This window comes from Trichoderma gamsii (assembly GCF_001481775.2).
Source record: "Trichoderma gamsii strain T6085 chromosome Unknown Scaffold_1.2, whole genome shotgun sequence".
Classification (NCBI taxonomy): Eukaryota; Fungi; Ascomycota; class Sordariomycetes; order Hypocreales; family Hypocreaceae; genus Trichoderma; species Trichoderma gamsii.
Window position 1 is genome coordinate 1789979 of NW_020171338.1, and position 16477 is coordinate 1806455.

Below are 16477 nucleotides of genomic sequence, written 5' to 3' on the forward strand. Positions count from 1 at the left end.
CCCCCAAAAAAAAAAAAGTAAATAATGCAGTTTTTTTTTTTTTTTTTCTTTTTTTCACAAGAATTTCATTGGTTGGTTGTTTGTTTATAGCTTTGATCACAGATAACTTATGACCCATAGCGTGAGATATACGAGTATATTCGTGGTAAAGCCGTATCATCGCATAGATGCATATTCTGCAGAGCTGCCCCTTTAATATGTACTCATAGTGGGGGAGCTACTTTGATAATAGATATGTGGCGGCAGCCAGACGTGGCGCTGAGTAGCACGTTGGGTGGTGCATGGCCATTTACGATTAGCTGTACGGTTTTGGACAGCTCTCACTTAATAGAGGGTTTGACCAACGACTTTCTTATATCGCACCTTCAAAACAACTTCTCATCCAAGCGTAGTTATTCTACAGTCTCAAGCTGCCCGCTTGTCCTTCTAGTCAATGGTGCTTGGCATCTTTTGGTGAAGGGCTTAATTAGCATTCAACGCCTCCATATACACCTACTCTACGTGTCCTCATCTATCATGACACGACATCGATGGCGACCATGGAACTTGATTGTCGGATCCATGCTTGCTCTGCAGGCCCATAGCGCTCCCTCTGTGAATGTGGGCATGAATGCAGCTTTTCCTGCTGGCCCTTACTTGCTCGAGCTCTTGTACTTATCTTATCCAAAGCCCTCCCGCTGTAAGACAAATACTAAACAGCACTGGCAGAGAGACCGCGGCAGCAGAAAACTCATCGGCCTATTTTCCGCTCTTGGATCGAATTGCTACTGGATGCTTCGCCTCCACTTCAACAGACGCTGCTTTGTATGAGAAATTCCTCGGCATCTTACAAGAAGATGGTTGCCTGTCCAGTGCCGAGAGTTTGTCCACATTCAAACTGGCATTGTCTTTGCGATCTGCAGCGCCTCGAATAGAAGCTCACTACCAATACTATAACACTGCTGTTGTCCCTATTCTTGACGAATGGTCTGAATCAGAATGCCTCAATTGGGTGCTATTAGATGGAAAGCAGTATTGCCGTCACGAACTAAAGGAAGCTATCAAAGACGGACTAGGTTCCTTGTATGTATGTCTCACTTTTCCTGCGTCGCAAATTCTGATATGTTGTATAGGCACAACAAGCATCTTTCATTTGATCGAGTAACTGGTACGGGCAGGGAGGCCATCCTCTATGCTGATATAACTTCGGAAGGTTTTGGAGACTTCCACAAAGCTCTTTCAAATGCTGCAGCAGAAGGCTCTCTGAGCTATCGAATTCGATATCACCGCACTCAGACAACGCCTTACGCAGCTCTTCCCATGAGTGGGTATGGTGTTGAGTTGGCTTTAAAGAGGACGGACTATATCGTCATCGATGATCGACTACAAAACGAAGAGCCTCGTCATGAGAATACTGGTACCGGCGCCGGTCTCGATGGCAGTGAAGATGTGGCTGATATCAAACCTTTGACAGCATCAGATCTGTCATCGCTTGGATTGAAGGCAACATCCTTCATATTGCAAAGCGATGACCCATTGGAGACACTAATAAAGTTGACTCAGGATCTACCCAAGTTTCTGACTACAATTGTTGCCCACAATGTTTCTACGCAATTCGAAAAAGAACTTAAGCTTAACAGCTTGCAAGGAGTGCCAGATGGGTTGAATATGCTATGGTTAAATGGCGTTCAATTGATTGAGCGTCAGATTGAGCCATTCGCTCTTATTGAGAGACTACGTCAAGAACGAAAACTAATCGATGGCTTTCGTGCTCTTGGGTTGAACGGAAAGCAAGCGGTATCTATTCTTGGCCATCAAGATGTCTCTGCTGCGAAGGAAGGCAGTGAGGCATTGAGATATGATTGGACTGATCGGCTTGAAGATGGGCGGGTTATCATATGGTTAAACAACATCGAAAGTGACGACATTTATGAAGAGTACCCAAAGAGCTTAAAATCAGTAAGTCATAAGAAAATTGAGAACGTAATATTGCTCAGAAAGCCTCAATACTAACATCTTCAGCTGCTACAACCGTCATATCCTGGACAGCTGCCACCCATTGGAAAGAACATCTTTACTCTCATTGCACCTGTCGATTTCTCAAATCTGGAAGATGTTTCATACATCATGCAATTAATTTCCTTTATTTCTCGGGGTATCTCAATCAGATTTGGCCTGGTTCCTTTGATATCGACTCCTGAGGCGATTGTTAAGGCCAAAATAGCCTACCACATATTCGAGAACTATGGTGTCAAAGGCCTTTTTGCATATCTGGGGCAGCTCGAAGACGCCCCTCAGTTGGTCAACGAAGAACTCTTCTCAAGAATAACCGGGGACCACGCACTCCTTGTGGATTCGGACCAGATGAGTCTTGCTGAAGTGCTAGAGGCAGACACCTATGAACAACAGCTCGGACTTGCTCAGCAATGGATCAAGCGACTAAAGGTGGACACGCCGACTCGACAAGTGTTCTTCAATGGTCTTCCAATTCTTCGCGATGAGAATTGGATCCAGGAGCTGGGAATGCAAATCGGCGAAGATCTTCGAGTAGTCCAAAAGGCAGTTTTTCTCGGAATGATTACCGATGACGACTGGGCCCCGGGAATTTTCCTCAGCAAGGCAATTTCCAGGAGAAATGACTATATAACACCAGACGATGAAGGAAAAAGTCTCACTGTGCTTAACGTAAACAAAATTTACATTGAGCATGCAGATCTGTTCAGCAACGTCCCCGTCATCGACTTCGTTGCCGAGTCCCCAAAGGAAGATTGGTCGGCAGTAAGTGTCATTGCCGATCTGACGACCACGAGTGGCAAAGGTCTAGTTTTGTCCGGTCTGGAGTTCAAACGCCGCAGCCCAGGTGCCAGAATAGAGATTATTCACAATCCTGTATCATCTGATGGTGCTGCCTCGATAAATGCTGCACTTCTGGCGAACCAAGGACTACTGAGCGATATTCAGGACATCAGCAAGCTTACCGATCTTATCCAAACACCATCTAAAGATGAAAGCAGAGACAGTTATTTTGGGGCTTTAGAGCGATTCTTGACAGCTTCCAAAGTGCCTTTGGGAGCCCAGATGATAATGTTGAACGGCAGAATGATTGGACCTATCTCAGAAGACTCCGAATTCAACGCCGATGACTTTCAGCAATTTTTGGAAGTTGAACAGGCGAGGCGCATACTCCCAGTTTACAAAGCAGTTGAAGAACTTGGCTTGGGCGACAAACTCTCTACTCCCCTAGACGCAGCTAAAATAACGTCAATCGCCGCCCTATCTACAATTTCTGACTTTCCTGAAGGAATTTTTGAATCAGCAACGTCTGCGCGAACAAGCCTTTATGACCAATGGCCCGCAACGCATACAATTGAAAAGGGCGACCCGGAAACTGCGAGTGTCCATATAGTTGGACTCATTAACCCAGTTAGTGAGCAAGGTCAAAGATGGGCTCCTATTTTGAAGGTCTTGTCTGAGCTGCATGGAGTTCACTTGAAGCTTTTCATCAACCCTCCGGAAAAAATTGAGGAGCTTCCTGTCAAGCGCTTCTTCCGGTATGTGCTGAAGTCGCAACCGACCTTCAATGATAAGGGCGAGGTAGCAGGTCTGCAGGCTACCTTTAATGGTCTGCCCTCCGAGGCTTTGTTGACAACTGCTGTTGATGTTCCGCCTGCATGGCTTGTAGCACCTCTATTGTCGATTCACGATCTTGACAACATAAAACTAAGCGCAGTCAAGACCGACATCCATGCTACATATGAGTTGAAGCACATTCTTATTGAGGGGCATTCTAGAGAGGGCAGAGGAGCAGCGCCACGAGGAGCCCAGTTGGTTCTCGCTACCAAGAAAGATCCTCTTATCACGGATACCATAGTCATGGCGAACATTGGCTTTTTCCAGTTCAAGGCAAATCCCGGAGTCTACTCTATCCAATTGAAGGAAGGCCGCAGTACTGAGATATATGAAATTGAGAGCATTGGCGCTCAAGGATGGAACCCTGTCCCTGGCGATAACGGTACTGAGCTCGCATTGATTGATTTCCAAGGCGTGACATTGTACCCACGTCTCCAAAGGCGAAAGGGCATGGAAACAGAGGACATCCTCCAGGAAAAGGATGTTCAGGACAACAATATCATCTCCAAGGGTATCAAGTTGGCGGAAGGGCTCTTTGGCGGAAAATCCAAGAAGAAATCGCCATCTGAACAAGAACACGCCGAGATTAACATCTTCTCCGTCGCCAGCGGCCACCTGTACGAGCGCATGTTGAACATCATGATAATCTCGGTTATGCGCCATACAAACCACACCGTCAAATTTTGGTTCATTGAGCAATTCCTTTCCCCTTCTTTCAAGGAATTCATACCTCACATGGCAGAGCAGTACCACTTCAAATATGAAATGATTTCGTACAAGTGGCCTCATTGGCTACGCCAGCAGAAGGAGAAGCAGCGAGAAATCTGGGGCTACAAGATTCTATTTTTAGACGTCCTCTTCCCCCTGTCTTTGGACAAGGTCATATTCGTCGATGCCGATCAAGTCGTCCGCACGGACATGATCAGCCTGATGAATCTCGATCTGGAAGGCGCCCCGTATGGATTCACACCCATGTGTGATTCCCGCGTTGAAATGGAAGGATTCCGATTCTGGAAACAGGGATACTGGGCAAACTATCTTCGTGGCCGTCCCTACCATATTTCCGCCCTTTACGTTGTCGACTTGCGACGCTTCCGAGAGCTAGCCGCCGGCGACCGTCTTCGACAACAGTACCACACTCTTTCTGCGGATCCAAACAGTCTGGCCAATCTGGATCAAGACTTGCCAAACCATATGCAGTTCAATATCCCCATCCATAGCTTGCCTCAAGAGTGGCTTTGGTGCGAAACGTGGTGTAGTGACGAAAGCCTCAGCGAAGCTCGCACCATTGATTTATGCAATAACCCGCTCACGAAGGAGCCCAAGCTTGATCGAGCAAGAAGGCAGATTCCCGAGTGGGTTACGTATGACGAAGAAATTGCAGCATTGCACCAGATCCTCAAAGTGGAGGAGAGGCTTTCTAACGACGATGAGGAGACAGCTGAAGCGGGGACAGAGGACAAAAACACTAAAAGTCGGAGACTAGAAAGCGATGAGACACACACCAAGGACGAGCTATAAGGCGACTAGGTATTCAAATGCATGTATCGAGTGTCTCCTCACAGGCACTCATCATTTTACTCCCGACTTGGTTACGCACGTGTAAATGTAACATGTTTACGACATTTTAGGCATATAGATAGATATCTTTAAGGAAACAAAGTCTATTTAGGCAAGCATCGTTATAGAAAAGATGATGTTAAAAAAAAATACTATGATAATTCATAAAAGGCCATTGCTCAATGAGTGAAGAGCAAGCATATACTACCTATCCTTTAAAGATCAAGCAACTATAGGTGTAACAATAGATATTCGAGAGCTAGAAAGGCTTGCTTCATGATGAACGGGCCATTAAGTTAGATAAAATGTATATCTGTGTGATCAAAATAGTTTGATCTTGCCAGTGAATTCAGCACCCGTGCCTGTGGTTGTTGTCGCTTTTCTGCCAGCGCCGGTATAGTCTGACGCGCCTGTACCAGTTTGCTGGGTTCCGTTCGTATTGTTATTGTTTTGGTGGTTTGGTTGTAACAAACGGAAGTTCGCAATGTCAGACAGCTTGCTGGTCAGAGAAGTTGGGATTGATTTGCCACCATAAACTGGTCCAACAATCAGGGCAATCATGACAATACAGAGAACGAAATAGAGGATAGCAAAACGGATGACACGACGACGTCTGAGTTTCGACTGCTTCAGAGAGTAGATCGGAGGGCGGATTTGTTGACTATAAAGAATGTTAGTCTGATGTGCGATTGCTTGAGTTTACTAATTCAGTTACTTACCTGGGCAATAACCAGAAGAGCATCATCGAATGCAGTGTATCAACGCGAGGAACGAGAATGATCGGAAGCATGAATAAGAGCAGCCAGTGTCCGAGAATGAAATCAGCTGCAAACATGCTAAGCTCCGTAATTTTGCAAAGGAACTCACGAGCAGGCTGTGAGACGGAGTGCCAGCCCATAGAGTACCATTTTCCGGTCCAGAAGGCAATGTTAGACTGATCGGTTTTGAATTCTCGTGTCAGAGTCAACGAGACAATCAGTTTGAACAAGAATCGCTGGAGTGACACCACTGCGATCATACCGGCCATGGTACGGGCAAAGTTGAATGATTCGAGCAAGAACAGGACTTCGAAGAAAACCAACATGAAGATGACGGCCAGAGCATGTGCAATAGCAGCCAAGACACTACCAAACTTCTTACAGCACATACTCAAGAGAGGGCCCATGAAACATGCCATGGCAAACATAACCAACAATACACCAGCATTGATGGCCACCGGACCAAAAGCGACAATGAGAATACGGACGAGAGAGGCTGTGGGCTTAATATCCTTGCTTTGGTCCTTGGAAGTATCCTGCTTGCTGGCCAAGACACCAGTCTGCGCGTTGATGAACAAGTACGGGATGGTCGTTACAACAGCGAGCAGGAGCGGCGTAAATATTTCGGTGAAGAAAATATTGGCAATGGCTGCTCTAGGAACATCGCCCGACATTTTAGCGGATTTGTCACCCAAATTCTTGCGCTTGTAGCCAGTGACTCGTATACGAGACAGTCGACAAAAGGAAATCCATGAAGAAGCATGCGAACGCGAGTTACCACGCGACAACCAGCGAAGATAGTCACGATAGTCGATGAAGAAGTCGGTCCATGCAAACTGGTGAGGATTGTACAAGAAGGGCGAGATGACCAATCCAGTCAAGGTAATCCAGAAATAGACGAGTGCAGGCTCCCACGCGGTGACGGTAGCGAATAGAAGCATCATCAACAATCTCGCGCCGAAATAGATTGACGGTGCAGCAAATCGAGAATACAAAACACCAAATGGAATGCGCGCTGTGGCGAAACCACGACCAGTTCCGATATATCGTGCACCGCCAAACGAAATGTTCTGTTGCACAGAGTTCGCGTAAATCTGAGTGACGAAAATTTCAAAGAACGGTGAAAGTGAGAAGAATTGTTTCAAGAATCGACTGACGGCTCTCCAGATACCACGCTCAGTCAGTTCCTGCACGATCAGAGGAACGAATGCCACGAAGAAGACGACGAAGATTGAGAAGACACAGTTATGAACCCAATCCATCAATGCGTCCGTGTTTTGACAACCAGTAGGTACCAAAGGATCAGTGATGGGCACTTGACGGTTGTATCTGCAACGGATCGTCTCGTGTCGCAGAGCTCCGATGTTCATTAGCGAGATCATGAACATTTGGATAGAAAACATAATGAACATGTTGTTGACGTGAAAGCCGGCGTGAGCATAGTAGAACGACAGGAATCGGTCCAATGGAAGTTGAGTTCCCAGGTAATGGTACTCTCGAGAAAGAAGCTGTTCACCCATACCGGTACCGATCTTGGTAGTAAAGTTCAAGACGGAACCAAAACCAAGATCACGACCCTTACCGCATTGATAATACTCACAGTGCTTAATTCGACCACCACGTAACATTGCATTCATGCCAGCGAAAATATCTTCGTTCAGGTGCAACCCCTTCTGAGCTTTAGAAACACCGCCGCGAGTTGTCATGAAAATGCCATTGAGGAAATCAGGATGACCATAGTGAAGCTTGCCTCCGATTTGAGCCATAGTACGCGCAAAGAGAGTACCAAAAGTTTGTTCTTTTCCGGCAGCAACGTCACCAAGAACACCAATGTTTTCTGAGAAAATATACTCGCGAGCACCAAGAATAGCAACGGGAGCGGGAGAGTTCGTTTTCACACCGGGGGTATATGGAGAAACGTTTTCCGTCTTCATCTCCTCAAATTCAGCGAGCACGCTTCGGATTTTCAGACATTCTTCCAAGTAGTTGTCTTGATTGGCATCGATAAGCTGAATGTATTCACCACGGTAGAAAATCAGAGAATGGTTCTGGTTGTCAGACTTTCCATCACCGAGAATGGGGTTGCCAGAAATTTGGATACGGAACTTCGGGCGCCGCATACCATTTTCCATGATTTCCGAGTGGCCATCAATAAGGGCAGAATACAGTCGAGGTTCCTCACCCTCATTAACAGGTGGCTCTTCATCCAGGTAGGCAATCTGCAGGTCGGGATAGGCGCGAAGTAGAAATTCAGCGTTCTCCATTTCTTCCTTCTTGAATTTGGAATAACGCTGCATAGCCACACAAATTCTGAATTTACGGCGGGCCATACGCTCAAGCTCTCGCTCAAGCTTATCAGTATTACCACCAAACATCTGGACGACCTCGGGATTTTCGACTCTGTACAATAGCTTGATAGCTCGGCTATAGTTCATGAAACCAGAGATTGTTCTGTACAGAGTTTGGAAACGTAGCGAAGCCCATATTCGTGTTCGAAGGGTGTATTCAGGGGCAGAAGACTTGAATCCGATGCAGTAGAATGGGAGATCGTCGATTTTGCTTTTCGCCGTGTCTTCCTCTTTCTTCTCCTCCTCGCCGTTCATTAGAGATGTCTCATCAGCCAAGATCTTGGTGTCTTTAACGAAACAGTCCCATTCGTGCGGATGAAGCTGCTTGAGATATTCCAAAAGTGTCACTCTAGAATATGGCTCATCTTCACGAATGATTTCTCGCAGAGAAAGAAGAATCTTCTCTCCGTAATGAGGAATCATGACGGTAAATGTTGGCATGTTGTCCACAGGCAGCGGCTCGGGAATAGGAGTGGATAGAGATTGGGCAAAGAAAGAAATTCGGCGTTCTGCTTCGCTGTTGCTAGGAAAGAACTCTGTCTTGAAAGAATGATCTTCTTGGGAAACGAAGAAGGTCGGAGCTCGCAGTGTTCTCTTTCCTTCTTGCTCTGATGGGACCTGGTGATACAGTAGCTTCTGTACGTGATCGATAGCAAGAAGATGTTCTCTGTACATGGAAATAACGATAGCATTCCAAACCTGAGAAATCAGAACTTTGGGTTTGTATTTGATTTCCATGTCGGTCGTTGCCAAGACCTTTGAGTAGATACGTTTCGGCAGACGAGAGAAAATGTTTCTCCAGGGAGTCCAGATCGATGAACCGATGTAGAACGATCGGGCAATTGAGAAGACAGCATTGACCAAGACATAGAACAAGTATGTATCCAGGAAGAAGAACATCAAGTCGGTGAACATCATGAGACCCAGAGTAATTTTCGGCTGGTTCTTGCACAGAACATCGAGGAAAAGCTGATCACCCTGACACTCCAAATGCATGATCGAAAGATATCGGATCGGATCTTTAAAGGATAGAGCCAAAAACACATACGACTCTCCAAACTTGACTCCGAATACTACTAGCCACAAGAAATATGAGACCGCCATATCATTGAACGGTAATGTGGGCCAGGCAGCGGTAAATGTCTGACTAGCAACATATCGTCGAGAGTTGGTCAACAAGTAGCTGCCAAACAGACCTCCCAGGGGCATGACGGCGAAAAAGAGGAAAGTTATGATAGCAATGATGAAATGCAAAATGCCGAGAGCGTGGTCGATTGGAGCATCCGGATCCTTGGCGGCAAACAAGAAAACCTTGACGCCAGGAGCGACATTGAGAACGAGGACAAAAAGAAGGAAAAAGAGCCTTTTGGTCAGATGCTGCGCGCCAGCCCATCTTCTTGGGACATAAGCCCATTCTGCTAAAGTTGCAAAAACCTGGATCAGCGAAGCAACGGCACCTCCGAAACCAACAATAGAGAATTGCTTAGCTGCGGAGGGAGACTGGTTGACTTGTTGCTCGTAATTTTTAACCAACAAGGTAGGGGCGTTGTGAGAGGTATAGAACCAGAACATTGTGAGATGGATAATCCAAATGCGGTTGAAGTTGGTCAGAAGATGGAACCAAGAACGCGACTCTCGGTATGTCTTGAAGAAACATTTCTTCCAGTTGACGTCCTTTAATTTAAGATAACGTTCGGCGGGAGGAACATCAACCAGCTTGCTCTTGTCTTGCAGAACAATGCGCTCTATGCCTTCGGGATACCAGAAAAGCTGGTTGCAGTCATCGTAACCAATAATGTTCTTGTGGTCACGCTCTCGTCTGACGTAAACGCCGTCGACGATTTCGTAACCTTGGTCTCGACAGTACTGGTAGAGGGGAGTAATGACGTTGTTGAGGAATGTGAATTCGTCAACGGGCTCAACCAGTGCCTGGCATGCAGGAGAGTCCAGGTAATCATGGGCGCACTTGAAAATGAAGCAAAGTAATTCTGGCATGAATCGAACCTGGTTTGCCTCTCCCCAGCAAAGCAAATAGAGGGCAATCTGGCGAACTCGGTCGTGCTGGGACATGCGGTTCATCCGGGTCTTCCAGCGGTATTCAGCGGCCTCAAGACTGTCGTCACCTTCCAGGTCTTGCAGCGTTTCCGCTTCGTTTGACGGGTCGTCTTCCTTCTTCTTCTTATTCTTGGCTTTGCGCTTCAAGTTCTTGGTTCGACTGGCGAACCCAACCGAGTCATCAAGATCAAGGTGAGCCGCGAAATACCACTTGCGATAGTTGGCATTATCACCTCCGATGTAATCGGCGTGCAGCGAGAGAAGGGCTTGGTTGGGCGTCATTCGCGAGGCTCTAGAGTCCAGCAGTGTCATAAAATGATCATACATATTACGCATGCTGTCTCTCTGGAACCCGAACTTGGATGTGAGGTCCATGAAAATATCCTCAATCTCCTCTTTGGATAGAGGGATTTGGGCATCAGAGGTCCAAGCTGGATACGGTTCGCGCGAGCGCTGTCCGGCTGGCAGAACATTGCCATAATCCATCCCGTAGTTGGGAGTTGATGCGCCTGATGACCTGTTGCCTCCATAGGATACTTGAGAAGATGGAGGCCTGTTTCCTCTGTTGCCGCCGCCCTGGGGATCGTCATAACTGTTGTACCGCTCATCTCCGCGACCATAATAGTCCATCTCAGCAGCTCTGGCCATATCCGACCTCATTGTAAAATCGCTGAACGTCTCAGAGTCTTCTTCAGAACCGTGGCGCTGACCTTGGTTGTAATTCTGGTCATAATAGCCTCCATGGTTCTGGTAATCGTCATGATACTGATCGTCGCCCTCGTAATATCCACCATCGTGATGGTAGGGATTGTTGGGGTCTGCATTGTAGTATCCTCTGCATCATAGTCAGCTCTGTCCATTTTTTTAACAGATATGTCACGGTCAGAAGGCATACGATTCATCATAGTAGCCATCTCCTCCCTGTTGGCCACCGTGCCCTCCATGGGCGTCGTAATTTTGATCATAGTACTGGTCATCCTGGTAGTATGAATCGGTTTGATTATTTTGGTGGTCGTACTGGTCGTGATGACCGGCCGGATACCCCGACATCTTGAGCAAATGTACCCTGCAGACAAAGCTCGAGGTTAACCATCTGCGACGACGGCAGAATGAGGCAGGTGACGATTCTTACCTAGATGTTGGGGATCATGAATTGGGCTGCGTCGCAAACAGAATAAAACGAGTGATGGAATGCAAATAGTACAGCTAGCGGTAGCTCGCACAAACAAGAGGCCTAGCAGTGTGACGTGATGAGAAACGCTTGCCCGCAATGCAAGAGTGGACACTGTTGTTACAATGTGCTGGAAGCACCTGTGAGAATAGAAAAAAAATTCACAACAACAACAACTAGACAGAAAAAACGAGAGACGTAAGGACACTATCAAAGGACAAGAAAGATCAGCGTCAGAAAGAGAGACTGCCAAGGGCAAGCAAGCTGGTGGGAAGCAGGAAACTTCTACAAAAGTGACGGGCGATCACGTGAAGCACCTTCGAGCTGCCAATAAGGGGGCGGCCTCCCCCTTTCCACTTGCACGGAGCACGGAGGCATCGCGTCTTGCGTGCGTATCAGTGCTTGACCAGAGAAGTGGGGATGCTAGGAAAGGGGGGACACACACTTGATGGCAAACAGCTTGGGTTGGGACTAGCTGCGGAGCATGGAGGATGTCTGGACATGCATACAGGTGCGGGCTGCAGCCAATCAGAGGCGCCTCGTGCTGCTGCTATTATTACCACACGGCCTGGCTACGGGACCGGCGGAAGCCAGAATCGAACGCCAGGCACAATCTCAGAATTTGACACGATGCGGAGTCCGCAGCGCCAGGTGCCGTGGCTACGGACCTAGTCTTTCGCGCCTCGAGCATTCCCCTGCCCTGCCCCTTTGGCCGCCAAAGATTTAGCTGCGATTCCACCGGACGAATTGGGTCAGGGGGGTTTCGGACAGGCCTTCGGAAATATAATGCAAGGAACGGACGTGGTGGGTACATGGCAGACAGTGCAGACCACTCTTGTTCGCACATTGCGTTTCAGCGATCAAATGCAGTGCGCAGACGCAAGCGGGAAGAAAAATCTAATACGCGTCCGAGCGTCATAGCCACAGTAGCTCCGGCATGGAGGAGCGCTAACGTATCACAATTAGGCGCTACCCTGTGCTGCAGTGGAGCAGCTTCAACGTAGCATTTCACATCCTACGCCTGCGAATGGCCGCATTCGCCTACAAGTAACCAGTACGATCCCTTTCGTCTTTGCCCCTCAGAGCTGTCAGAGGCCTCAGAACATCAATTGAGCACCGGTTTGTCAGTAAAACTCCATTTTGACATATGGATGATTCAGCTTATATCCATTTGCTGTTGTATAATTTTAGGTACCTAGGCAGCTGAGGCGCCACTCTGCAGAATAAGGTAGGTACCTGCCTCGGCTGCCAGGTGCCTGGAAAAAACAACAGCTACCTACAGTATGTGTCAAGCCTCTCAAGCCTCCACGTGAGGCCACTTGAGGCCACCTGAGGCTTTTCCGTAAATAGTTAGTGGCAAACGCGACCGGGAAGAACTTTGTTCCAGCTATCGCCATGCATTGTATTGATGCTTCGCGAGACCATCTCAGTCGTCGCGATTCTACGAGGAAAAAAGCACACGGGGCGCCAGTGGAGGAGACCATTATTTCAATCAAGATACTCCGTGCCACTCGACCAGAAACCTTTCCAGGCCCAGTCCAGAGACAATATCGTAGCTTGAGATGGACCAGGAGCACGCTAAAGAGGCCGTTGACGGCGATGTCGACATGAAAGAGAGCCCCATTGAATCTAGCGTAGATATGGAAGACAACTCGGCTCAAGATGAACCTCACGATTTATTTCAGCTGATCTATGATCTTTCGAAATATCTATGTAGCGTCGAAGAAGGGTGAGCCGCCCCATAAGCAATGCGATATACGCGCCTCCATTTAACAATGTCCAGTGGTGAAGAGCTCGCAGCTGGGTTTCAGCGCATCCCCAACAGACGCCTCCTGCCCGACTACTTCGATATCATTGCCGAACCTATTGCTTTCAGTACTATACGGGTACGTTTTGATTTGCCATTTGCGCAGCAGCGAGGTTGTTAACGTAATGGCAGAGTAAAATACAAAAAAAGCAATATTCTACCTTCCCCGAGTTTGTCAGAGATGTCGCCCAAATATGCCACAATGCCCAGGTTTACAATCGTCCCTCAGCGCCTATCTTTGGGGCTGCTGAACGACTACGAGAAGTCTTCAAAGCGGAACTTCAAAAACTCGTTGACAGTGGAGATGTTACAGAGGACGATGCGCGTTTGCCGGATTTGGGAGAGCTGCCTCCTGTCGAATCATCACCATCACTGGAGTCTGAGGCTGAGGACGAAGAAGACGGACGGCCAAACAGAGCTGAGAGACGCATCGGCAATCAAGATGACGATGACGACGACGAGGAAGAGGAGGAGGAAGAAGCTACCGACGAAGACTCCGACGATGAAGACTACGGGGGCGGACGCCGAAGACGATCCGGTCGAGGCGACCGTAGCACTGATAAAGATTCGAGTTTCCAGCAAAAAAGCCGCCGGCCCCCGATGGTTTTGACACCGACAGAAGCCAGAATCTTTTCGATCCTTAAAGAACTTAGGAAAGTCAAGGATAAAGATGGGAGTTCTCTTGTCGCACCATTCGAGAGACTGCCAGATAAGATGGTCGTCCCAGACTACTACCAGATAATTACAAACCCCATGGCATTGGACAGCATCAAAACGAAGGCGAAGCGAAAAAAGTATCAGACGGTTGACCAGGCGCTATCAGACCTGGAGTTGATGTTTGAAAATGCGAAGCTATATAACGAAGATGATAGCGAGGTGTTCGAAGCTGCTGTAAATCTGCAGCAGCAGGCTCGGGTACTGGCAGAGCAGGAAAAGATGAAGCCAGATGATGATTTCCGAGATGAGGACGGCAGGCTTCCCCTAGCAGGCATTGACTATGGCGGAGAAGTCTGGAAAGTTGGTAAGTGTCATTCCTCTGCTGCGTGCTCTCTTGTCCTTTGTGCCTCTGCACTTTGGCTTACGTTGTGATTGTTGAAAGGCGACTGGGTGCACATTCGCAACCCCAATGACTTGGCAAAACCCATTGTTGCTCAAATATTCCGCACATGGCAGGACCGTGAGGGCCAAAAGTGGATTAATGCCTGTTGGTACTACAGACCGGAGCAAACGGTCCATCGATACGAAAAACACTTTTACGAGCGCGAAGTGGTGAAGACAGGCCAATACCGCGACCATCCGATTGCAGATGTCATTGACCGCTGCTACGTTATGTTTGTCACGCGATTCAACAAAGGCCGCCCCCGAGGACTCTCCCCAGACAAAGATGTCTACGTCTGCGAATCTCGATATAACGAAGAAAAATTCCACTTCAACAAGATCAAAACATGGGCAAGCTGTGTTCCAGATGAAGTACGAGATAAAGACTATGAGATGGATTTATTTGATATTCCCCACCAGATGAAGAAGATACCCAGCCCAATCAAGCATCTCCTGCGCGACGATGCCAAGGAAACAGATGAACTTCCGCGGCCTACATGGGGAAGCCCGAATGCTCCACCCATAATTGGCGCCGTCCATCGTCGACCACCAGGACCGAATGTAAGTTTCAGTATTGCTATGTGACGCCCTACGTGCCATGACTAACGCGGTTTTACCCATTCTAGGAATCACCGCCTCCAGATATGATGCTGCCTGCAATGCCTGTCATGTCCAAGATTCCTCCAGAACCAGCTCAACGCCTCCCAACCAACCCGGCGGCTAAGGACGCTTCGAGTGAGGCCGCGAGAAACGGTGCTGTCCCTTACTCCATGGTTGGCGCAATACCAGCTCCGAACCAGTATTACGGGCATATGCCACAACATTTCCAGCCGGTCAATCCGACTGCCGGGTCAAATATACCGCAGACGCCTGTCCCTATTCCTCATCCACCGCAACAGACTCCTCCTGCGCATATGCAGATGCGATCAGTGCAGTATCAATATCAGCCTCAGCCCGCATACATGCAAAATTATAACCCAGGCTTTGCTCAATCACCGGTTATACCTATGCATCATCAACAAATGCCAAATCCTCGGCCTACGGGGTACATGCAAGGCCATGCTGCCACAGTACCCAGACCACCAGTAATGGGTACACCTAGCGCCGTTCAGGCACATGCTAACATGTACAATCCGCCACGGCCCCCTGAGGTTTATACGTTACCAGACAACATCAATGAAACCTTGCCCGAGACGATACGGCGCGAATTCCAGCATGACGATGCGGGAAGGGTTTTGTTCTTTTCGGCTGCTCCTCTTGATCGCTCTTGTGGCGGCCTGTCGCCAGAAAGCGCGGGACTTGGACATAGCGCCAAATACCTGGCTGGGCGGGAGACTTGGTTAGCTGAACGCGAAAAGAAGCGAAAAGACCGAGACGAAGCGCTGCATGGCCTGCGAGAAAAAGTACTTCGCATTGAACAAGGCCCTGACGAGTCTCCAGTCGTCTCACAAGCTACTCGCGCAATCGAGATATTCTTTGAGCAACTCAACCAGGAGACTGAACAGTTGAAAGGTGACATTGGGTTAGAAGTTTAGACCATGGTTATTGGAAACGACTTGGGCGTGATAATTATCTGAGTCCGGAAAATTGAGGCGGGCGGAGTTTGGGAGTCCCTGGTTCACGCTATATTATCAGGTTTCATGAAAACATTTAAAAAGGAGAACCATGTATTTCGGGGCTCAGATAGCAACAACGGGCGGTACGGCTTACATGAGTGGATTGTCGTGACCTTCACAGAGTTATTTATCCACGTTCCCGCTTTACTATATCACAATTTAGCCGCGCGATTGCTACTCTTTCTGCCATGGCTTCTGTTCCCTCCTACTGTCCCTACTTCTGCTACTCTGACGGCTGGATTACCCAAGAACTCAAAACCTCTACGCACCCAAGTTTCAGTATCGGTCGACACTATGACTCTGGATTTATAAGCAAACAAAATATCGAAGCGAGTATACCGTATGCTGGGTCCGGCGCAAAAGCGTATGAAATCATTGCACTTAGGCATCAAAGCATTTCGTAGCGATCGAGGTGTCAAGGATGAAGCTGTTAAAAAACATGAGTGAATTTTGAA

The 16477-nt window shown here is 48.0% G+C and overlaps 3 protein-coding genes across 3 annotated transcripts; 2 read left to right on the forward strand and 1 right to left on the reverse strand.

Moving 5' to 3' along the window:
• Positions 1-516: 516 nt before the first annotated feature.
• TGAM01_v200540 (hypothetical protein) lies at positions 517-5130 on the forward strand (the record flags this gene model as incomplete). The annotated part of the gene is made up of 4 exons (XM_024548573.1): positions 517-650; positions 700-804; positions 1113-1938; positions 2002-5130. 4 exons carry the CDS (start codon positions 517-519, stop codon positions 5128-5130), a joined length of 4194 nt encoding a protein of 1397 aa, XP_024406788.1.
• A 360-nt stretch (positions 5131-5490) lies between these two features.
• TGAM01_v200541 (1,3-beta-glucan synthase component FKS1) lies at positions 5491-11380 on the reverse strand (the record flags this gene model as incomplete). The annotated part of the gene is made up of 3 exons (XM_018810875.1): positions 5491-5830; positions 5889-11165; positions 11226-11380. 3 exons carry the CDS (start codon positions 11378-11380, stop codon positions 5491-5493), a joined length of 5772 nt encoding a protein of 1923 aa, XP_018655903.1.
• A 1683-nt stretch (positions 11381-13063) lies between these two features.
• Positions 13064-15941, forward strand: TGAM01_v200542 (hypothetical protein; the record flags this gene model as incomplete). The annotated part of the gene is made up of 5 exons (XM_024548574.1): positions 13064-13230; positions 13285-13387; positions 13441-14329; positions 14408-14967; positions 15033-15941. The coding sequence occupies 5 exons, from the start codon at positions 13064-13066 to the stop codon at positions 15939-15941; spliced, it is 2628 nt and encodes an 875-aa protein (XP_024406789.1).
• Between the last annotated feature and the right edge of the window lie 536 nt (positions 15942-16477).